The sequence below is a fragment of the Panthera leo genome, chromosome B4, assembly GCF_018350215.1.
Source record: "Panthera leo isolate Ple1 chromosome B4, P.leo_Ple1_pat1.1, whole genome shotgun sequence".
Classification (NCBI taxonomy): Eukaryota; Metazoa; Chordata; class Mammalia; order Carnivora; family Felidae; genus Panthera; species Panthera leo.
In genome coordinates this window covers 113805674-113829712 of record NC_056685.1, presented here as the reverse complement: position 1 = coordinate 113829712, position 24039 = coordinate 113805674, and the positions used below count along the sequence as shown (strand labels likewise).

Here is a 24039-nt window from a genome sequence, read left to right as displayed (position 1 = left end):
CTGGATTTTATTTCTCAGTATCAATTAATGTTTTAACCATCAAAATCTTGTATTTGACAGATTTAAAAATTTTTTCTATTTATTGGTTAACTTTACAACTACATAGAATGATTAAATTTTACGCAGTCTAGTTTCTGGTCAGCATATGTATTTCAATTTTAGTTTTAAGTATAGTCCTTGCCTTCCTACTCAGTTACTCTCTGGAATAGTCATTTTCTGAACCACTGGGCCATATGTTTAGTCATTATGTGTTTAACTCATATGTTTTAGTCATCATTGGGTTATTTTAAAGAAAAAGCAGAGATGAAAAAAATGTTTATTCTGAATAATACCATGTGAAGTTTATATTCCTACTGAAGAAATTATGCCTGAAACACTTGGCAAATAGAAATGGTTTTCAGCTGGTCGAGGTGCTTTATTATCACTTTTTAAATGCCTCTGAAGGTTCTTTTGAGAATTCTTGATGAATTTTATATCAGATGTTTGGCACAGTACCTGAGAAATAGAAAGCATTCAAATTAAGAGATTAAATTGACATGTTGAAATATTTTTAAATAATACACTAATCCCTTGAAAGTTAATATACCTTCACAGTGCAGTTTGCAGTATTCTTATATCTCATCATGCTTTTGGTGTAGTTTTTATGCTTGAAATTGTTTAATTTTTGTCATTTACAGCATCACTGCAGACAATGTGGAAATATCTTCTGTGCTGAGTGTTCGGCCAAAAATGCCTTAACTCCATCTTCTAAGAAGCCTGTTCGTGTCTGTGATGCATGTTTCAATGACTTGCAAGGATAATGGGTTATCACAACTCCAGAATAGTATTACACTAACATTAGATTTTTAATAAATGCACTTAATAGAGGTCTTGGACTACTATTTGATTTGGACAGTGGTTGCAATATTAGACCAAATTAGAATTCATATATTTTGGAATGTTATCAATATCAAGTAAAACTCTTCTATTTTTGTGAGACTTGGGCTCATCTTTCATTACTTTTTTCCATTTAACCCCTGGAACAGCTTTCATGCCAAGTTTAGAATTAGCCAATGAAATGTAAATAAACTTTGGACAGAAAATAGCAATGTATTTTTTTAAATATAATTTCATTGTTCACAAATGACATGAATATACGCTTCCATAGCTTACTTTTTTCTCCCAAATTTAGTATACAAAAATGTACATGGGTGATGTTATCACATCATATATGTTGCACAATAGCACATTATATTATTATTACATTAGATACTCTCTTGGTGAAGTCATGCACAGAACTATAAAACTTTCTTTTTTTCTTATATATAGGTCCATAGCTCAGTTGCATTGTTATGTTATAAATTTACTACTCATGTGTTCTAAGTACAGTTTATGTTGGAATATGTACTAACCATGAATTTGAACATGGTTTTTGTTTTAACAATATTGATTAAATTTTCTTGGGTAGATTTTATGAAAACCTCTGTAAAATCAGTTTGCTTACTTTATGGTTATCCTGGGGTTGTATTTTAAAGATTAGGGTTAATTTTTCTTTGTCTTTTTCTATCTCATGTTTAAACTCTCACATACTGTTAAGAATTCTATAAAACTACCCACCCTCACCCCCCAGCTGGAGGATGAATCGTAAAAATTGTATAATGGTTCTATTGTCAGTTTCTTGTAAGTAGGAAGGTTTTGGAGATTAGCCTTTATGTTATACCCTCGGATTGTCTCTCCAGCATTTTGGGAATCTGAGTTTGCTTTTTTAATGGATCTATTTTTCCCTTTATTTGGTTTAACCTTTCGAACCGTAGCTCAGCTTCACTGTAATAGTTTTATAATTTTGCATCTTAAAGCCAGTAACTGATATTGCTCTAGTCTTATCTGTGAAAACAAATACACGTGGGAAGGAGACATTAAATATTCGACTTTACATCTTCTTACCTAATAGGGAAACATTTTTGAAAGTTGTGAAGTTGACTTAAATTTAAAATGGTTATGAATTTGGGGTTCCATATTTACTGGTAAATCTTTTCACTTTGCAAAAATACTGCTATGAAATTGCTTTAAAGTAACAATTGGAGAATAGAATATCACCAAAAACAAATATATTTCGGAATCCCAAAGTTATAATCAGAACTGAAACAGAATGGCTAATTAAGGGTAATTAAAAGTTAGCTTATTTGTATGCTGAACAATGGAATTGAACTTTAATTTATCATAGTCTTCTTAATTTGGGAAACATCTGTAGAGAGGTCATTAATATTGGTTTATTCTTTCTAGAGAAAAAATATAAAGTTATATATTTGTGCAGTGTAATCATCTGGTAATAATAAGGAAGAATGGGAGTTAATATTTCGTTTGCAATAGTCTATAATATGCACTTGCTTTCAAATATCATGCCGAAATAAAGTTATCGGGTTTATGCTTTACCTGTAACATCGATAAATGAAGAGATTGTCATATTCATTTAATTATTTTATAAAACTCAGTTAAGTAAATCCTGCTGTCAGTAGCTATTAAGGACCCTGATGGTGTCCCTAGACTAGGATAGACATACATCCTTGAGCATACATAAAGAAGAAATACAATGACTCTTTATTAAAAACAACAGCTGGATGATATAAATTGAGCTAAAATTATTTGTGCATTTTCATATGCTTATAAATCCTTTCAAAGAGTCTTAATTCTACACTTTAAATATAAGGAAGTTAATATGAAACTTAGAAATTTTCTATGTTGGAAAAATAGATATTCACAGTACCTTTTTTTTTTTTTTTTTGAAGATAGTAAAACTTCATGAGGATTCTAGGTTAGAATATTTGTTCACTTCATCTCCTAACTGGGTGCGCTGAAGGCCTTTTCCCGTCTTATCCACTCACCCACATATTCACAAAAAAAATGTCGGGAGGGCAACAAACAAAATTGTATGTGTTTGAGTAATCACTAGTTTTCATCTAGCTAAATCTCATTTTATAGGTCCTGAATAATTTACCATAGGCTACTACACTAATGCTATCAGAAATGAACCTTTTGTGTGTGTGTGCTTATTAACTCTCACTAATTTAACGTGTTTTGGAAACAAAAAGGGTTTTCTTTTTCTTTTAACTAAAAAGTCATCTTCTGAGTTCTTATTGGCTCTACGTTTTAGATGTTTGCTGGTACTATTTGTCAGTGAGTTAGGGCTGGCACGTCCCAGCTCTTGGCTCTAATGCGAAGCCTGTTGGCATCACATGTTAGTAAATTCCAAACCCCAGCATAGAAATGTGAATTAAAATCAAGTTTTGCTGGGTTAGAGTACAATAGAGTATACCTACAGATTTTTTTTTTCATAGGAAGAAGACAAAGCTGCTGGTATAGGATTAGTTCATTTTGAAGAAAAAAGAGGGAAACACAAAGACCTCAATGCAGTGTACAAATAACATTTTGTTCAACTACCTCTTAATGTGGAATTAGCTAGTTTGATAGTTTCCTCACAGTAATGTTAAATAGTAACTGCCAAATTTGTTAGTTTCCCATCTCTCTTAGAAAGGCTTTGGATTATTTTATAGTTTTGAGAACTTTGAAGCCACTTTTTTTTAACTTTGCATTTGCATAAAAATGTTTAGCTTCTAAGTGGAGAGCAAATTATGATCATATATTTTGATATTCATGACCTATTTGACTATAGCAATTTTTTTTAATGCACTTTGGCTATAAAACCATGGATGATTTGATCCATAAGAGTTAAATGTGCCATCAATTTAGTATTCCTAGACATGAGCTTGATGAATGGCATTCTGTAATTATAATGTGCCACACATTATCGTGTCTTAATTGCCCTTTGCCTGAATTTTAATGATCAATTTGTTATTGTTGCAGATGTGAATATTGTGCATAAACTTACTAAATTTATGTAAAATTGTATAAAATAGAATTGGAAATAGCTAAGTTCTTTCTGTGTAGAAGTAATGAATTTATTGTAACATGATGCAGTTATGTATATGACATTCTGTACTTCCTTGAACTGGATCATATATTCATAGTTTCTATAGAAACTTTTGCATGAATATTTTCTCATTTAGGTTTTGGATTCATTGTTTGTATTGTGTTTACTACTTGTGATCATGTAGTTGTGCCTTATTTTGTGAGAGAGTTTAGCTCAGTAAATACTGTAATTTCTAAACTCAGTGAGTGGAAGGTCATTGATTATAAATGTAACTGATAAATTACACAACAGCATTTAAATCTGTATAAAGAAGAATGGAAGGATCCTTATTGAATTGTTGATTTTGTTTTTTTAATTTGTTAAAGATGATATTAAAAAACATTTCTTTCTAGTAGATGTATTCTGTGACTGTAAATTATTTTTTTCTATTAAAAAAAAAAAGAGTACATGGGGCGCCTGGGTGGCTCAGTTGGTTGAGCGTCCGACTCTTGATTTTGGCTCAGGTCATGATCCCAGGGTCATGGGATCAAGCCCTGCACCGGACTCCTCACCAAGTGTGAAGCCTGCTTGGGATTCTCTCTCTTCCCCCACCCGTCTCTCTGGCTCATGCACGCCCTCTCTCTCTCTCAAATAAAAATAAATAAAAAAGAATAGAAAATATTAACCATTTTGTACTTATTTACAGATTGTTAGAACTTTCCACATGGATGTAGACCGTGGGTATGCTTTGATGTTCAATTTAGAATTAGGAATGAAGTTCATAATTGCAAGAGAAATCACTAAAGCCATTTTGCTTAAGACATTCCCTTCTCATTCCATTCATTATTGTGAAGAATTAACAAAACTACAAAGAAATACTAAACAATATTAAAGTCATTCCTTCTTTCATTGTTCATCTAAGTTTAGTACCCAGGTGACCATTTAAAGACACTTTTCTGAGGGCTCACTATACCAGTCGCTTATTACCGTGTTTTTCCTGGGAACCAAAATTCCAGAAGTGTTTTTTTTTTTTATTTGACTCTAATGTGCTTCCCTCTGAAGAGTTCAATGTGTATATCCTCAAGAACTTCCTAGATTATATATTAGACATGTTCTTTTGTGAGCACTATAGAATTTCAGTTTAAATATGTAGCATATTCTTTTTTAAATTTTATTTTATTGTGATCACATTTAACAGATCTACCCTCTTTGACGGCTTTTAAATTCTAGTAGAGTAGACCTGTAGAGCTTCCTCATCTCACTTCACTGAAACTTTATGCCGTTGACTGGTAACTTCCCATTTCTCCCTCCCTTGGCAACCTCTATTCTACTCTGATTCTATGCGTCTGACTACTTTCGATACCTCACGTCAGTGGAGTCCTACAGTATTTGTCTCTCTGTGACTGACTGACTGACTTCTTTTAGCGTGATGTCCGAGGTTCATCTCTGTTGTTGCAAATTGCAGAATTTCCTTCTTTTCAAAGGCTGAATAGTATTCCATTGTATGTATATGCCGTATTTTCTTTACCTGTTCATCTGTTGGCGGACATTAAGGGTTTTTCCACTTCTTGGCTATTGTGAATAGTGCTGTGATGAACATGGGAATACTAATAGTCCTTTGCATCTAGCGTATTCTTCTTCAGCTGTTTTCCATCTTGATGTTAATTTACTCAGTCTTTCCCTTTAATGAGATTTAAGGGTAAACGAGTTCTTTTTTTTTTTAATTTTTTTAATGTTTTTATTTATTTTTGAAGGAGAGAGAGACCGAGCATGAGCAGGGGAGGAGCAGAGAGAGAGGGAGACAAAGAATTTGAAGCAGGCTCCAGGCTCCGAGGTGTCAGCCCAGAGCCTGACGCAGGGCTCGAACTCACGAACTGGGAGATCATGACCTGGGCCAAAGTCGGACGCTTAGCCGACTGAGCCAACCAGGCGCCCCATGAGTTCTTTATACATATAATTATTTATTGGACTCACAGGATTTTTTAAAAAAAATTTTTAATGTTTATTTATTTTTGAAGGAGAGACAGTGTGAGCAGGGGTGGGGCAGAGAGAGGGGGAGACATACAATCTGAAGCAGGCTGCAGGCTTTGAGCTGTCAGCACAGAGCCCAGCTCAGGGCTCGAACTCATAAGCTGTGAGATCATGACCTGAGCTGAAGTTAGACACTTAACAGACTGAGCCCCTCAGGTGCCCCTGGACTTAGAGGATTTTAAAAGGAATCTTGAGAGATCACTTAGTCCCGGTCTGTGTCCTTCCTCTTAGGTTGGTTTTAAATATTTAAAAGTTTCTACAAGATGATTGTTGATTTTTTTTTTCTAAAAAATACATATTATTTTTTGGTCAGATATTTCTTCCTAAATCTTCTCTTGCACAAATCTGTATTGTCTTCTGGATGTAATTGCTTTCAATCCCATCCAGGTCCCCTCTCTAGGAACTCACCTGCAGTCTAGTCCCCATTCTTGGCCCTCCCGTTTGTTTTTTTTTTTTCCCTCATTTATTCTTAGACATTAACAGTAGTTAATTGCTTTAGAGATTCTCCTTTTAATTCAACTTATTCTTAATAAATATCTGAAGTGATTATATAGATACTGCCGCTCCCTTCTAATAGTGCTTGGCCCTTGGACAAGAGCCTTTATGCTGCAGTGTGGCGAAATCTGTTTTCCTCAAAGAATTAACTGCACGTCATGACTTCCTCAAGCCCATCCTCTCTGTCTCATCCTCCAACTTAAGGAGATCAGTTAACGTATCACTTATCTTCCAGCCCAAATTGAAAAGTGCAATACGTCCGTTTTGGAAATTGCGGAAGTTACCATTCCTGATATTGAAATTTGTGGATTTCCTCTTGATATGATCTGACTATAAGAACCCGTTTTTTTAAATGAAGTTAATAGTGTATTCCACCATGACAATATAATAATTCAAGCTACTTTTACTTGATAAAGATTCTAATGACATTTCAAGTGCTTTCTGCCAAATAAACTTGGCTGTTCTATGCCAGCACACACACCACTCAAACCAGAAAGTGGTTTTATGACAAACTTCATCGTTCGTTCCTCAAAAAATGAGGTTCAGAGAAAGCTATCTTAACTATTTCTATGAAAATCTCTCACGTAAAAGTGTTAACTGGCAAAACTGGAACAGACACTTGCTTTTTTTCCCCTTAAAATAAGGGCATTTAATCTCTGGGATTTTCTACTTTCAATTTAGGGTATTACCAAGTATACCTGAGGTAAGTAAACTGTTGGCAAATAGGAATTTAAAAACTGTTAAATATAGACCTTATTGATTGCTTAATCTGTTAAAAAAGCAACCAAAGTTGTATCAGAATTATCAATGCGCTTTAGGGGTGCCTGGATGTCTCAGTGGGTTGAGCATCCAACTTTAGCTCGGGTCATGATCTCACGGTTCGGAAGTTCAAGCCCTGCGTTGGGCTGTGTGCTGACAGCTCGGAGCCTGGAGCCTGCTTCAGATTCTGTGTCTCCCTCTCTGCCCCTCCCCTGCTCATTTCTCTCTCTCTCTGTGTCTCAAAAATAAACATTTTAAAAAGTTAAAAAAAAGAATTATCACTGCATGTGAGGTAGGGCTGTAAAGCAGTTAAGACTGGTTTATGAGCCATGTAGGAAATATGGTTTCATTATTGACATACACAAAGTGAGATGCTAGAATTCACACTGAGCACAAGCAGTGGACATTGCTTTCCTTCTGACCCTCCATTCATCTGATCTTTCACCCTTTACAAATTCTAATAGCACCATACTTCACTCCAACCTCTTGCGAGCCCTGCTGAAACATGATAAGGTATCAGTATATACCCGCCAAAAAATTCCTCAGAGTTCAAATTTGTTGCGGTCATTATTCCTCTATAATGAGGATTTTCCTAGCTCAAATTCTCAAATTCTGGAACTCCTTTAAAATGCACATTTCTTTCTAGCTCATCACTAAATAAGTGTCAGAAAGTTTGAATGAAAGAATACCTTAATCCTAATGTCTAAAAAATGCACCACTTGTTTTAGGTTCCTACATTTCAAAGGATTCTGCAGGCGACGGACATAAAGTTATCTTCTTGGTTTCCTGGTTCTTGGTGAAGCAAGATATTGCTGCTGTTATTGGTGTCATCCATGTTTTCTGTTAAAAATAATATATAATACATATATACTATATATATAATATATAGAGAATGTTGACAGTTATTCCCATATTTGGACTAATATTTTCCTTTGTATTTATTGACTTGCTCTTTAAGAGTAATGAAACACTTGCATGTTTCCCGTTTTCTTTAATATGTCACAAATACCTCTAATCATCTATGAAAATGGAAGTGGATTAAATGAGTATGGTATGGAAGTTGGGAAAAGAGTTACGAATAACCGAGGAATCATAATAGTCCGTGATGACTAGAAAAACGAGCACTGAGAATATAAACAGTTTGAAAATTGAATTCCTTGAATTTCCATTTTGTATGGAAATGGTTCTTAACAAGTGGCATAATTTGCAAAGCAGACTGAGGGAGGTGACCCTGGAAATTGAGTTATTAGGGCTAAAGCAACACTGCGTTAATTGTCTGGCTACGTTGTTGCCGTGATGAAAACCTTCCTGGGGAAAGAAAACTTCTAAGATGGAGAAACCAGTCAGGCGGCTGCTTCTCAGTGCCATAGCTGAGTCAACACTGGCCTCTTTTCTGAACACTGGCGTATCTTCAAAGGCGGTTCGTTATTGCGGTGGCCCCTCATTTGAGCTGACGTCACATAATTTGCATACCAGGACGTTCACAGTCGGAACACCTTAAGAGTCAATCATGCAATCCAAAGCAGTTCTTTCCCGTTGTTTCACGTAAGCTGTGCAACTCCAAGGCTGCTTGAGGTTCTGCTCCAGGCGAAAATGAAGGAGCTGTGTTGGCTCTGTGAGTGTGAAGAGGTGGTCAGTTCTTGAGATTTCTGAGCATGATAGGGACTAGATGTCCACATCCTTCCCCTTCTTAACCTCTGCCCTTCCCAAAGCCGGCGAAGGAAATACACAAACTTTCCCACTTCCCATTACTTAAGAGGCTTGGGGGGAGATTCTTCCTTATGTCAGGTCTGAAGAATCAAAACCTGCACAACTGAGATACATACTTTGATATTTTCCCTTTGGGTTTGGAATAAGAACATTGCTGTACACACCGTCGAAATCTGTTTTCATGTTGTACAAGGAAAGCATTTCTCAGCCCAAACGCTAGAAAAAGGTTACACAGGCAAAAGAAATCGTTTAATATTAAATCCAGTTTTTCAGGACAAGAACCTAGAGTTTTTGAATATTCTCAATGAATATGGAAAGTTTATGTAGATAACAAACAAAAAAAGGGAATTGATTCCGAGAGCAAGACTTCACTACCATGCCCAAAGAGAGCCCACTTAAACATGAGAACCCTTTCTTCCTTAGCTAACAACTTCTGCAGCTTGATGAAATGCAATTATGGCTTATGTGATGGAAAATGGGCACCTTCTAGAAGAAATTTAGCATGCTAGGTGGATAGTGTGTATGTAAAATGCAGATAATAAAAAGATGGAAAACAAGGTAACTGTTGTCTCTTTCATCCACCACTCCTGTTTAAAATGTTACTGTTGTATTTAAAGTGAAATCACATGGAAGCAAGGGTTATAGACAAAGTAAGATGTACCAAAAATACCAAGTCTCCTGAGTGCTTCATTAACAGGCCAAAAAATTGACTCAAAATTCAGCATCTACAAATTATGTGAAATGTGAAACAAACAAAAATAAGTGTTGGTGTGGTTTCTGTGCTTGTAAAAGAAAGTCTGTTCTGTCATTACCTAGCTGGTCTCTTAGAGAAATGACAGGAGATACTGAGAGAGTAATTCTCGTGTTTTTATTTTGTTTTATTGTGTTTTTTTAATGTGGCAGGTGCTTTTATTTTTTTTTTTTAATTTTTTTTAACATTTATTTATTTTTGAGACAGAGAGAGACAGAGCATGAACGGGGGAGGGTCAGAGAGAGAGGGAGACACAGAATCCGAAACAGGCTCCAGGCTCCGAGCTGTCAGCACAGAGCCGGACGCGGGGCTTGAACTCACAGACTGCGAGATCATGACCTGAGCTGAAGTCGGACGCTTAGCCGACTGAGCCACCCAGGCGCCCCTGGCAGGTGCTTTTAAAATAAAAACTTCTTCCTTGAAATTCTAATACAACACAGGGAGTAAAATTCTGCAGTCCATGCAGTTAATTTATGTGTGGGAACAAACAAAAACCAAACCAGGCTTGTCTTCTTTCTGGTCATACCAAGGAGTACTTCAGAGAGAAGGAGGAGAGCACTGACTTTTTATTCCTGGTGGATCATAAGCTGATGCGTGTCCCCTGTCATTATTTGTATTCAATGAAATGTGTGGGTTTAACTCAGACTCACCGGAAGAGGTTGGGCCTCATTTCAAAATCAGAGCAAATGCAAGACTTTCTTTCTTTCCTTTCTTTCTTTCTTTCTTTCTTTCTTTCTTTCTTTTATTTTTTTTATTTTTTTAACGTTTGTTTATTTTTGAGACAGAGAGACAGAGCATGAATGGGGGAGGGTCAGAGAGAGGGAGACACAGAATCTGAAACAGGCTCCAGGCTCTGTCAGCGCAGAGCCTGGCGTGGGGCTCGAACTCGTGAATGGCGAGATCATGACCTGAGCCAAAGTCAGACGCTCAACTGACTGAGCCACCCAGGTGCCCCAAGACTTTCATTTTCTTAACTGCAAGAATTATTCTAGTATCACAGGTAATACTCATAGCAGTCTAAACTTCCTAATTCCTAAATTCTACCACAACAAAGTCTGTTAAGGGCATGACATTCTGTCAGCTTCTCTGAGATGGGAGGACTATTAAAATGACTTTCTGGGGAAAAAAGATCTGAGTGAATTTGTTTTACCCCTTGATTTTTCTCCTTATAAATATTCTGTAGGGAGTGAGGCTTTTCAGATGAGGTGGTTGTTCTTGGCTGGATTTTGGAATCCGTTATCCTCAAAAATTGTAACTGTAGTTCTCAATTATTCAAGGTATCCGTCATCTGCTTGATTTGTAACATGGGTACAGGGAACATTATAAGCAGGGGAACTGGTCCAGCGAGGCTTGTAAAATAAAACGAGGAGAGAAAATATGTGGTCAAGAATCGCCCTTTTTCTTGCCTGACATTCTAATATAGCAATTAACAATAATTAATACAATAACTGACACCATTTATTAAATCCTTATTCCTGGGCACTGTATATTTTTTCCCCTCCTTTTTGTATCATTTAAACCACACAGCAACTGAGTAAGTCATCTAGTTCCTACTTACGAATAAGGAAGCAGATTTCATTTCCCCCAGGTCACACAGCTTGCAAATGATACAGCCGGGATTTGAAACTAGGTTGTCAATCACTCCAAAGCCCCATCTCTTCTTTTTTAGCCCTTTATTCTCTCCCATCCTACAGCTATTTTGGTTCATGTACTATCTGGACAGTCAAAATAATAGATGAGAGGAATGAGGAAAAAAATACATGAATGTATAGAAGATGAGATAGTAGTAACAAATTAGAAAATAACAAAAAAATGGTGGAAACACAGCTTTAAAAAAAGATAGTTTTTATTTAAAAAAAAAAAAAAGGAATAGAGAAGAAAAAACCTGCATCTCCCAAGGTAATCCAGGGATGTGAGATTTCCCAGAAAGTCGAGTTCCTAGAGCCGGCAGGGCCGACACTAACCTGAGCCCCCAGCCTCAGTAAGCCGCTTCCACTCCTGCCCTGGGGTTCTGACAGCCTCCTGCCCTCAAGTCGGTTTACCACCTTCTGACTGTGGCCGCTGGAGTGACAAAAATTTCCTGCCCTAGGATGGCCTCTGGTAATGGCATTTTTCCCCATGAAAAAGTAAACTAAGCAAGCAAACAAAAGTACTTCTGGGCCCCCGTGCTGAGTCTCTGCCTATCAACACCCCTCTGCCGTCGCTGACCAGGGAGGGGGGCTCCCCGGGGGCAGTGGCAGGGATGGGGCTGGGGAGCACACTCACGGACAAAGGCTTTGCTCCCCTTTTTAGGGGACATTTCCTCTAGAAATGTCTTCTGGCCTTAGGCAGACTTCAGCTTACACAGACCCCAAGGGGTCACAGTCGATTCAAATACGAGGCCTTTCAGCCTGCGCAGGTCGCGTTTCAGCAAATCCCAGCAGAAGTGGAAGAAACAGACAAGAGGGCAGAAGGCTCAGGTTCTAGATGTTGCCTCTTCGTGGAGCCCATCTGCTCTTGGGGAAAGTTTGCTTCCACTCATGAGTTAACATGCGAAGCACTGACATACAGAACTTAGTTACATAACACAACGATGTCAATGTTTGCCATTATTATTATTCAGGTGTGTTTTCATTCATTCACTGTGTAGTGTTTCTCCGCCGTGTTTAAGGTCACCCTATGCTTGTCAGTAAAGCTCTGGACTTGGCTGCTGGTTTGGGAGTTGAGAACCATGGGTAGTGCTCCTGTTTTTTCCTGCTCCTCCCTTAGGACTGAAAGGTGATCCCTTCACCCCCGCCAGCCTGGCTTCAGCAGGTCTCCTAGGAGCCTGTACATGCGGCAGAATCCCCTTCTGCTTCCTTCTGAACACAGGCCATTCCCCCAGCACTGAGGAAACTGAGTCCCAGGGCTTCCACATCAGGGTTTACTATGGATCTTTGATTATTCTGAGGACTCCCCCCAAAACAAGGGCTGTTTCTTATTTGTCTTTCTAACTCCAGGGTGCCCACAGAGTGCCTGGTTCTCAGGAGACACTCAGGGAATGCTTGAGCAAATGAATAAGATGATATGTATTTTTGACATATACACCTACATTTTTACGTGCACATGCGCATCTCTCTCTCTCTCTCTCTCTCAAAAATAATAAACATTAAAAAAAGAAAAAGCCACAGTTAGTGAGTGGTAGAGTTGAGTTATCCAAGCACTGGAAACCAAGTCCAACAGTTTTTTCAGAATTAATTCGTAGAGTGAGTGCTAGTCACATAGGAACCAGGCGTTGTATCTTACGAAGATTTAAATTGGATTCATGTCTTATCACCAAAACAAGGCCAATATAAAACTCCATGATGGCAAACAGCTAAGCTGACTGATGAAAATAGACACATGCCAGACATGTGGAGTGGATTGATACTTTTGACCACCAATCGGTCTAGTGGAATGGGCTGATCAAGTACCATACACGAACCACCCTCTTTTATTACTGTTCACGGCTCAGCAGTAAGCGAAGGACACATTAAACCAGTGCCTGAACCTTCAAGTTTCCCAAAGTAAAGAAGAAAATAATGCAATAAATAGGAAATCGACACTGATGCACATACCTAAGGTGCGTCCTTAACCAAATCAATTTTTAGAAACAATTGCTTAAACTCCAGCTAACGATTCTTTCTGGATCTTGAAAAGCACTTCCCTCCATACATAGCGTTTTTATTTATTTATTTATTTATTTATTTATTTATTTCATACCACGTATTTTTTAAAAATTTTATTTTATTTTTTAAAATTTACATCCAAATTACTTAGCATATAGTGCAACAATGATTTCAGGAGTAGATTCCTTAGTGCCCCTTACCCATTTAGCCCATCCCCCTTCCCACAACCCCTCCAGTAGCCCTTTGTCCTCCATATTTAAGAGTCTCTTATGTTTTGTCCCCTCCCTGTTTTTATATTATTTTTGTTTCCCTTCCCTTATGTTCATCTGTTTTGTCCCTTAAAGTCCTCATATGAGTGAAGTCATAGGATTTTTGTCTTTCTCTGACTAATTTCACTTAGCATAATACCCTCCAGTTCCATCTACGTAGTTGCAAATGGCAAGATTTCATTCTTTTTGATTGCCAAGTAATACTCCATTGTATATATATACCACATCTTCTTTATCCACTCATCCATCGATGGACATTTGGGCTCTTTCCATACTTTGGCTATTGTTGATAGTGCTGCTATCATGGGGGTGCATGTGTCCCTTCAAAACAGCACACCTGTATCCCGTGGATAAATGCCTAGTAGTGCAATTGCTGGGTTGTAGGGTAGTTCTATTTTTAGTTTTTTGAGGAACCTCCATACTGTTTTCCAGAGTGGCTGCACCAGCTTGCATTCCCACCAACAACGCAAAAGAGATCCTCTTTCTCCGCATCCTCACCAACATGTGTTGTTTCCCAAGTTGTTAATGTTAGCCATTCTGACAGGTGTAAGGTGGTATCTCCTTGTGGTTTTGATTTGTATTTCCCTGATGATGAGTGATGTTGAGCATTTTTTCATGTGTCGATTGGCCATCTGGATGTCTTCTTTAGAGAAATGTCTATTCATGTCTTTTGCCCATTTCTTCACTGGATTATTTGTTTGTTGGGTGTTGAGTTGGATAAGTTCTTTATAGGTTTTGGATACTAACCCTTTATCCGATATGTCATTTGCAAATATCTTCTCCCATTCTGTTGGTTGCCTTTTAGTTTTGCTGATTGTTTCCTTCATTGTGCAGAAGATTTTTATCTTGATGAGGTCCCAGCAGTTCATTTTTGTTTTTGTTTCCCTTGCCTCTGGAGACGTGTTGAGTAAGAAGTTGCTGTGGCCAAGATCAAAGACGTTTTTGCCTGCTTTCTCCTCGAGGATTTTGATGGCTTCCTGTCTTACATTGAGGTCTTTCACCCATTTTGAGGGTTTTTTTTGTGTATGGTGTAAGAAAGTGGTCCAGGTTCATTCTTCTGCATGTCGCTGTCCGGTTTTCCCAGCACTACTTGCTGAAGAGACTGTCTTTATTCCATTGGATATTCTTTCCTGCTTTGTCAAAGATTAGTTGGCCATACGTTTGTGGGTCTGTTTCTGGGTTCTCTGTTCTGTTCCATTGATCTGAGTGTCTGTTCTTGTGCCAGTACCATACTGTCTTGATGATTACAGCTTTGTAGTATAGCTTGAAGTCTGGGATTGTGATGCCTCCTGCTTTGGTTTTCTTTTTCGAGATTGCTTTGGCTATTCGGGGTATTTTCCGGTTCCATAAAAATTTTAGGATTATTTGTGCTAGCTCTCTGAAGAATGCTGGTGTTATTTTGATAGGGATTGCATTCAATATGCAGATTGCTTTGGGTAGTATCAATATTGTAACAATATTTGTTCTTCCTATCCAGGAGCATGGAATCTTTTTTCTATTTTTTGTGTGTGTCTTCTTCAATTTCTTTCATAAGTTTTCTATAGTTTTCAGTGTATAGAGTTTTCACCTCTTTGGTTAGACTTATTCCTAGGTATTTTATGGTTTTTGGTGCAACTGTAAATGGGATCGATTCCTTGATTTCTCTTTCCGTTGCTTCATTGTTGGTGTACAGGAATGCAACCGATTTCTGTGCATCGATTTTATATCCTGCAACTTTGCTGAATTCATGAACCAATTCTAGCAGTTTTTTGGTGGAATCTTTTGGGTTTTCCATATAAAGTATCATGCCATCTGCGCAGAAGAAAGTATGACCTCCTCCTGGCCGATTTGGATGCCTTTTATTTCTTTGTGTTATCTGATTGCAGAGGCTAAGACTTCCAACACTATGTTGAATAGTAGTGGCAAGAGTGGACATCTCTGTCTTGTTCCTGACCTTAGGGGGAAAGCTCTCAGTTTTTCCCCATTAAATGATATTAGCATTGGGTCGTTCATATATGGCTTTTATGATCTCGAAGTATGCTCCTTCTCTCCCTACTTTCTTGGGGGTTTTTATCAAGAAAAGATACTGTATTTTGTCAAATGCTTTCTCTGCATCTATTGAGAGGATCATATGGTTCTTGTCTTTTCTTTCACTGATGTGATGAATCACATTAATTGTTTTGTGGATATTGAACCCGCCCTGCATCCCAGGTATAAATCCCACTTGGTCATGGTGAATAATTTTTTTAATGTATTGTTGGATCCGGTTGGCTAATATCTCGTTGAGCATTTTTGCATCCATGTTCGTCAGGGAAATTGGTCTATAGTTCTCCTTTTTAGTGGGGTCTCTGTCTGGTTTTGGAATCAAGGTAATGCTGGCTTCACAGAAAGAGTTTGGAAGTTTTCCTCTTCCTCTTCTGGGACCCCTAGGATTCTGATGTTATTCCTTTTTAATGAGTCACTGATTTCTCTAATTCTTAAATCATTCTCTTTTGCCTTAATCTCCCTCTTTTTTTCTGCTTCACTGTTCTCTATAAACTTGTCCTCTATATCGCTGATTCTCTGTTCTGCCTCATCCATCCTTGCCACCGCTGCATCCATCCATGATTGCAGCTCAGTTATAGCATTTTTAATTTCATTATGGCTATTTTTTACTCTTTTATCTCTGCAGAAAGGGATTCTAGTCTATTTTCGACTCCAGCTAGTATTCTTATTATTGTGATTCTAAATTCTGGTTCAGACATCTTGTTTGTATCTGTGTTTGTTAAATCCCTGGCTGCCATTTCTTCATGCTCTTTCTTTTGGGGTGAATTCCTTCGTTTTGTCATTTTGAAGGGAGTAAAGGAATGAATGAGGTAGAAAAATTAAAATAAAAAAATTAAACACACACACTCACACACACACACACACACAAATCGAATAAATGATGCTAGATCCTAGGTGTGTTTTGGTCTGGGTGTTGAAAGTGCTTTGACAGATTAGAGAAAAAAAATTGGGGGGGGGGGAGAAAAAAAAGAAATCATTTGAGAATTTGAAAAAAATGAACACACTGAAGTAGACTAAAATGAGATGATGGAGGTAAAATAGAATTTGAAAAAATATACACAGAAGTAAAGAATGTAGTAGAAAAAAATTAAAGAAAAATATTTTTATTAAAAATTAAAAATAAAAATGAATTTTTTCTTTTTCTATATTCAAGAAAAAGAAAAGAAATGAGAAAGAGAAAAAAGAAAAAAAGGAAAAAAGTAAATCGTTTGAAAATTTGAAAAAGTGAATACACTGTAGTAGACTAAAATAAAATGATGGAAGTAAAATAGAATTTGAAAGAATTTACATAAAAGCAAAAAATATAGTAAAAAAAGTAAAGAAAAATATTTTTAATAGAAATTGAAGGTAAAAATGAAGTTTTTCTCTTTCTGCATTCAAGAAAAAAAATGAGAAAAAGAAAAAAGAAAAAGAAACAAGAAAAGTAAAAAAAAGGAGATCGTTTGAAAATTTGAAAAGGTGAATACACTGAAGTAGACTAAAATAAAATAATGGAAGTAAAATAGAATTTGAAAAAATTTACATAAAGTAAAAAATATAGTAATAAAAATTAAAGAAAAGTATTTTTAGTAAAAATTGAAAATAAAAATGAATTTTTTCTCTTTCTGTATTCAAGAAAAATAAGTTTAAGAGAAGAAAAAAGAAAATTGAATAGATGGACCTATTAACAAACTGAAGTAGGACTGAAATTACTTCGTTTTCCCCTAGAAGTCAGTGTTTCATAGTCAGTGTTTTATAGTTTAAAGTCCGTGCTTTATAGTTGATAAACTAAGCCGGCAGTGAGACTTGTGTCCTTGAAGATCGAAGTTGGCCCGGTTGGGTGGGGCTCAGTGTAACGGCGCCGCTTTCCACTAGATGGCGCTGCTAGCCTACTGGGGTGGATTGTTGCGGCGCTCATAGGTGCGTATGCGCTTGCGCGGGGGCGGTGAAAAATGGGGCCAGTTACCCAGTCTGTTCTTCAGGATCAGCAATCGCGGACCCGTCCTCTGTCTTCAGCTTTCATCCACTCCCCACTTTTTCACTCTCTGTGACCAGGCCCCAGGCAGTACCTCTCTCCTGAATTTTGTCTCAGATGCGGCTGTTTTCCCCGGCCCCTTACTTCTGAAGGACTGCGGCTTTGACCCGTTCCACCCCTCTGCAGGAGGGTCTCACTGAGCAATGGCCGAATGAGCAATGGCTGAATGTCGGCTGCACCCAGGAACGCTTGCTGGACCCTGCTGCTGCCAGTGCCCCAGGACTACGGCCAGGTGCCAGCCCGCCTCAGAAAAAGTTCGCGAGATAGTGTTGCAGCAGCGCGTCAGGGATTATAGAAAATCACAACACACATCGGGCACCAGGCTTCACCCTTAAGGACCTTGTTCCAGCACCAGCCAATGTGGCCGTTTTCTGGGGTCTGCTGGGACCAGGTGGCTTCAACAGTCTCTACCAAATGTCCTTCCAGCAGTGGAACTGCTTTTCCCTGTGTGGCCCGAGAACCTCCCGGACCCCACTCTGTTCCTGGGGATTTGCCCTTCCCACCAGAGCGCCTCCAGGTATGGAGCTGTGGAGTTGCAGCCTTTGCGCTCCCCTTGTTTACAGTCTTAATGGAATTTAAACCCTCTCCTTCCTCCTTTCTCCCTTTTTAGTTTAGTCCCTGCGGCTGTTTCCAATTTTCTACTTTCTCTCCAGCTGCTTTTGGGGAGGGGTGCTTTTCCCGTATTTTCCACTCCCCCTCCCCCGCCCCACCCAGTTTCCGTCCTCTCTCCACTCGCAAAAGTACCTCCCTTCCTGCACCTTCTCACTCCCCAAGTTCACTTCTCCGCGCCGCATACCTGCTGAATTCTGTGGTTCACGTTGTACAGATTGTTGTGTTAATCCTCCAATCAATTTTCTAGGTGTGTAGGATGGTTTAGTGTTGGTCTGGCTGTATTTCATGGACGTGAGACACACAAAAGCCTTCCATCAATACACAGTGATTTAAAGCCGTAAAGTACATAGTGTTCCAGGTCCCCAAGTTTAATTGTCTGTATAAATAATGGGTGAGGTCCATGACTGGGAAACATTTAAATTTCCATCACATGAGTGGGAAGATTTTCAGTTCCAGTCTCTCTAGTGCTATGTTAGATGAATCAGAAAGGGGAGCCCCATTTTGGCCAACTCCATCCATCCGTGGAATCTAACACTGATAAATAGATTCCATGCCTATTATTTGTAAATAATTGAATTATTTAAGATGCTGAATATAAGATGCTGAGTTTTTTAAAAAGAATGTCAAAGATTGTGATTTGCACGACATATATTGTGCATCAAATAGCAAAGAGGAAAAAATAGAGGAATTTAAAACATGCCATTCTTTGTTTTGGAATCCGGTTGTGAAGCATGAAACCAGCATATTAGCTTGTGGTTAATACGGGCTGCCATTCGTTCACTTGCTCTCATTTCTGCCACTATTTGAAGTGAAAGCAAGCTGTGTTCGCGTCAAGGTTTGTGAAGGGGATAGAGATTTTTTAGGGCTTGACTTATTCAGATAGGATGGTCTGGGTAGCTTAAAATAGGAGGCCATCCGACCTTCCAAACTGTGACTCTTCATATTTGGTGGCACCGTTCCCTTCCCAAACACCGATCAGCTATTCATAGATTGATTAATGGGTATCTATTTTATTGCTTAAAGAGCCTTAAATTATTTAGCGCAGCTTACCACCATGCTGCCTAGAAGCTTAGGTTATTAAAGGATGTGAACTATCTAGTTCGCGATCTTATTATCTGTGCAAAGCTAGTCATTTGGTAAAGAGGCAGAATGAAACAACAGTGGACATCTCCGAGGACCTAAGACAGACCGTAGCTCCTCCTCCCCACTCTAAGGGCAGGTGTCTGAGAGCCTTTGAGGAGGCCCCCCTCCCACTACCACTTGGAGCACGCTGGGAAGGGGGAGATCAGAAAGCCTTTAGCAGACCCCGAGGCCGTGGCTTAACCTGCGGTAACAACAACCATCGTGGTAACCATCAACACTTAAGTGATGGGAAAAATCCCTGTTCTCAGAAGAGATTTTGTGGCATTAGCCACACACACATTTTTGTCTGTGACGCCAGCTGCCCATGAATTGGCTTCTGCAGCTCTTATATACAAGTAGGCACTGAGAGCTCGGGACTCTCTCCCACCCCTGGCTCCCAAATCATCATTTCTCAGAACCCCCCGTGAGCTTTCAAATCAGAATGAGGGATGGAGATCACCTCAGCACAGGACAGCAGCTGCTTTTGCTGTGGCGGACAACCTGGGGAGGCACTGATGCGCACTGCTATCCCGGCAATGCCACCGTGGTGGACAAAGGCCACCATGGATGAAAGTGGTTTGTTTTCGTTTGTTTCATTTGCTTAGGCAGGTGAGGCCAAAAGTCCAGGCTTCTGGGACTTACCTCACTAGTACACAGACAAAGTCATTCTAAAAATGTGTGCATTCTTTGACGTCTTTAAGAAATGTAATTTGCTTTTGGTATTGTTTTTCAGTTCAGACCTGTAAGACTAAAAAAAGCCTCCATTTTTTAGAGGATGCCCCCATTTCATCATGCCTCCATTTTTTAGAGGATGAAATCCAATCTTATGTATAACAATCTTCTATATTTTTTAACACAACTGATTTAGAAATATTTCTAAGCTTATTTAGCAGACTTATTTAGAAATAGCAGCATTTTACCTTTTTGTTGCAATTAGTTTTCACAACTAAGAGGAAATCATCAAAGAGAAACATATAAATACCTAGGAATCTTGTGCTTTCTGAGGAGAAAAAGGTGTAATTGGGGCTGGAGATAGTAAGCAGAAGGTGGTGTTTTTTGAATCAAAGAATCCCTTAGAAAGCAAGACAGGGCAGTGTCAGGGCACAGGAGGCTCGCAGCTTGGGAAACTCCGATCATGTTGATCAGAAAATTGCATTACTGTTAAACCGATTTCCCCCTAAAGCAGAGACTTGATGTAAGCCCATGCTTCCGCCTTTAAAGACATTGTATTTGTGATGTATTTCATGTGGATCCAAGGTAACTTAGTTGGTATTTGCAATGGATTCAGCTAAGCCTAGGACACATCTATCCACTAATGGAATTTGCAATATTTTCGCCTCTCGACCCATCTGGGTGGTCATTGGCCAAGGTATACTTGACCAGAAAAAAAGGCATTTTATTATTGCTGTGAGCTGAATTGTGTCCCCCGCCCACTCCCCAAATCATATGTTGTAGCCCTAACCTCCAATGTGAATTTACGAGGAGTAAGTAAAATGAAGTGAGGGTGTAAGGGTGGAGCCCTGGTCCATTAGGATTAGTGCCGTCACAAGAGGATGTACAAGCCAGCCGATTCTCTCTGCCATGTGTGGGCACTGAGAGTGAGGCCATCTGCAAGCTGAGAAGAGAGCCCTCATCAGTCACTGAATTGGCTGGGAACTTGATCAAGCACTCCCAGCCTCCAGAAGTGGGAGAAATAAATTGCTGTCCTTACAGTGGCCCCATCTGTGGTATTTTGTTATGACAGCGCTAGCTGATTAAGACAGTCAGTAAAGCGATTTGCCTCTTGAGTTTTCCAGTGTGTCCATCCATGTTTAAACGTTCGTCATGTAGCTTTATATTTATAAACTTTTCTGGTATCACTTTTCATAGTTACTTAAAGCAAATGCCTTTTATATTTTTCCCTAAGAAAGGGATAGTAGTAGAAGAGAAATCAAATAGAATGGGGAGGGGCGCCTGGGTAGCTCAGTCGGTTAAGCGTCTGACTCTTGGTTTCCGCTCAGGTCATGATCTCACGGTTCATGAGTTCGAGCCTCGCATTGGGCCCTGCGCTGACAGCTTGCAGTCTGCTTGGGATTCTGTCTCTCTCCCTCTGCCCCACCCCCACTCTGTCTCTCTCAAACTAAACAAATAAACTTAAAAAAAATAATAAAATGAGGAATTGCGCCTCCCTATTCTACTCTATCCCTTAGAAATTAGAAAAATAAATGGTTAAATATAAATGATTTCAGAGGAAAAAGCAGTCCATTCAGAGGCAGATGTAACATGTTTAAAATAAATATAAGAAAAATAAGTAAATTAATTAAAAAGCTAATTAATATTAGTCTAGGAGTTCTTTCTCAGGTGCTGTAAGCCCAGGAAACTATGTGGCTTAAGGTTAAGTTGGTAGATAAAATATTTAGAATTCAATTCTATTTTCTCCTCTCTTTTAAGTTTAGAGGAAAGATTCTATATTTGCATATCAGATATTTTATTCAATCTGGAATTGTCCTTGAACATATTTTTTAAATGTTTATTTATTTTGAGACAGAGAGCATGAGTGAGGGCAGTGCAGAGAGAGAGAGAGGGAGAGAGAGAATCCCAAGCAGGCTCCCCACTCAGCACAGAGCCCAACGTGGGGCTCAATCTCACTAATGATGAGATCATGACCTAAGCTGAAATCAAGAGTCAGATGCTTAACCAACTGAGCCACGCAGGTGCCCCATCCTTGAATTTTTTTAAAAAAAATTTGGGGCGCCTGGGTGGCTCAGTTGGTTAAGCGTTTGACTTCGGCTCAGGTCACGATCTCGCAGTTTGTGGGTTCAAGCCCTGCATTGGGCTCTGTGCTGACAGCTCAGAGCCTGCTTCAGATTCTGTGTCTCCCTCTCTCTCTGCCGCTCTCCCGTCATGCTCTGTCTCTCTCTCAAAAATAAATAAACATTAAAAAGAAATTAAAAAAAATTTTTTTAACATTTATTCATTTTTGGGAGACAGGGAGCATGAATGGGGGAGGGGCAGAGAGAGAGGGTGATACGGAATCTGAAGCAGGCTCTAGGCTTCGAGCTGTCAGCACAGAGCCAGCTGTGGGGCCCGAACCCATGAACCATGAGATCATGACCCAAGCTAAAGTTGCACGCTTAACAAACTGAGCCACCCAGGCACCCCTGTCCTTGAATATTTTTTACAAATTGTATTTCATCACTACGAAACTTACTTTTTGCAAATCAGGTTGTGGCAAAGACTGCTTGCTGATTGTCCCTCAAAAACTTTTCACCCCTCCTTTGTAGTAGCAGCATTTCTGAGTTTTAGTGGGTACATGTCCATTTCCAATAAATACTACATCTCCAAGCTCCCCTGTGGTTAAATATGACCGAGCGACTAAATCTGACCAATGAATATGAACAAAAGTGTGCAGCTTCTGGGCCATGTCCTTAAACAGCAAGGCTCTGATCTCCTGTCCCCCTTTCCACTTCCCCCCGGCTAGAATGGAGACATGCCGGTGACTCATCTTGGACCACACAGAAAAAGCGATTTCCCAGGGATGGCAGAGCCAGCATCCCATCCGGGTTTCCACGACAAACACCTCGCTCACGCATGACATGTGAATGCACATCTTCACGTGGCTCTTCACCGAGAGATGGTCATGGGCATGTCCTCCAGGTTCCACCTGACTTCTCATGATGCCCAAACCCGAGCCTCAAAACTGACTCTCTGACCCACTCTCTCCGCCAGTCTCAGTGTTGCTCAACCAGCCTTTCAGCACATAGGTTAGGACACCCGGGGACGGCTTCCACTCGTTCCCTCTTCACCCACTTTGTCCATCAAAAGGTCCCCCTGCTTTTGCCTTTGAAACATCTCTCCCATTTATCTTTTTCTATTTTTGTCCCTTTCTAACATTTTAGGATAGGTCAGTGCCCCTCACAGTGTTGGGAATTTGGTAGATAGAGGGCAGGGGTCCATAAAAATCTCTGATAATTCCAGGTGGAGGCGGATTTTGGAGGGAGAGTCATGTTTGAGCACAGGGCTGTGTTTTGCTTCATTACTTTGATTTGGTTTTGTCACAATGCAAAATTATTTTTAAAGTGGTGATAACATCAAAGAAAATGAAAATTGTCATCTTTTCGAAAGGATGTGGGAGGGGCGTGGCCTGCAGGTCAAGAACAGTTGAGAAGCCCAGGCCCGGCTCTTTTCACCCCACCCTGCTTCACTGAGGAATTTGCAGCGGGTCTCTGTGCTCTGGTACCCTCCTGTAGCTCCGTGCCGTTTTGTGCTTTGCTTCTGGTAACTCTTTCTTCAACAGCCCTTTAAACCTATCATGCTCCTGTCCAAGAGCTCAATGACTTCTTGTTGCCAGCAGTTTTCTGGCTGGGTCCCTCTGCTTGGTTTCCAAGGTAGTTGCTGTGATTCTGGAAGCCTGCTATGCTGAGGTGGCCTGGTGCAGGTCTGATCTCTGCCATTTAATCAGCCAGGTGGCCTTGAGGACGATTCTAGAACCTCTCTAAGCCTCAGATTCCTTACCTATAACATGGGATTAAGTGTAACTTCTCTGCATAACTCACTGGAAGGAGAAAATGCATGAAACAGCCCCTTGAGGTCAATTGCTGGGCATGTCTATCTTTCCTGAACGGCAGTTGCCAGGTGGGCATTGTGTCCTGAACTGCCATCTAGCGCTCTCCCTAAATTAGAGGAGATTCTCAACGAGGTGTATTCAATAAGGAATTAGCGCCCAGCTCCGCCCCCTGGATCACATGACCATAAATAGG

General features: G+C 39.4%; 2 protein-coding genes across 4 annotated transcripts in view; one reads left to right on the top strand and one right to left on the bottom strand.

The window, feature by feature from the left end:
• The window catches only part of EEA1 (early endosome antigen 1), a 114240-nt gene extending 109939 nt beyond the window's left edge, over positions 1 to 4301 (top strand). For all 3 annotated transcript variants that reach the window (XM_042947350.1, XM_042947352.1, XM_042947351.1), the window contains one exon: positions 678 to 4301. In XM_042947350.1, coding sequence (XP_042803284.1) covers positions 678 to 800 — 123 coding nt within the window. In that variant the 3' untranslated portion in view covers positions 801 to 4301. The remainder of the gene's footprint in view (positions 1 to 677) is intronic.
• A 3602-nt stretch (positions 4302 to 7903) lies between these two features.
• Positions 7904 to 24039, bottom strand: part of PLEKHG7 (pleckstrin homology and RhoGEF domain containing G7) — a 67660-nt gene continuing 51524 nt past the window's right edge. Inside the window, 5 exon segments of the mRNA XM_042948333.1 lie at positions 7904 to 8011; positions 8998 to 9036; positions 9039 to 9097; positions 12997 to 13151; positions 20222 to 20300. Of these exon segments, the coding sequence (XP_042804267.1) occupies positions 7904 to 8011; positions 8998 to 9036; positions 9039 to 9097; positions 12997 to 13151; positions 20222 to 20300 (440 nt within the window).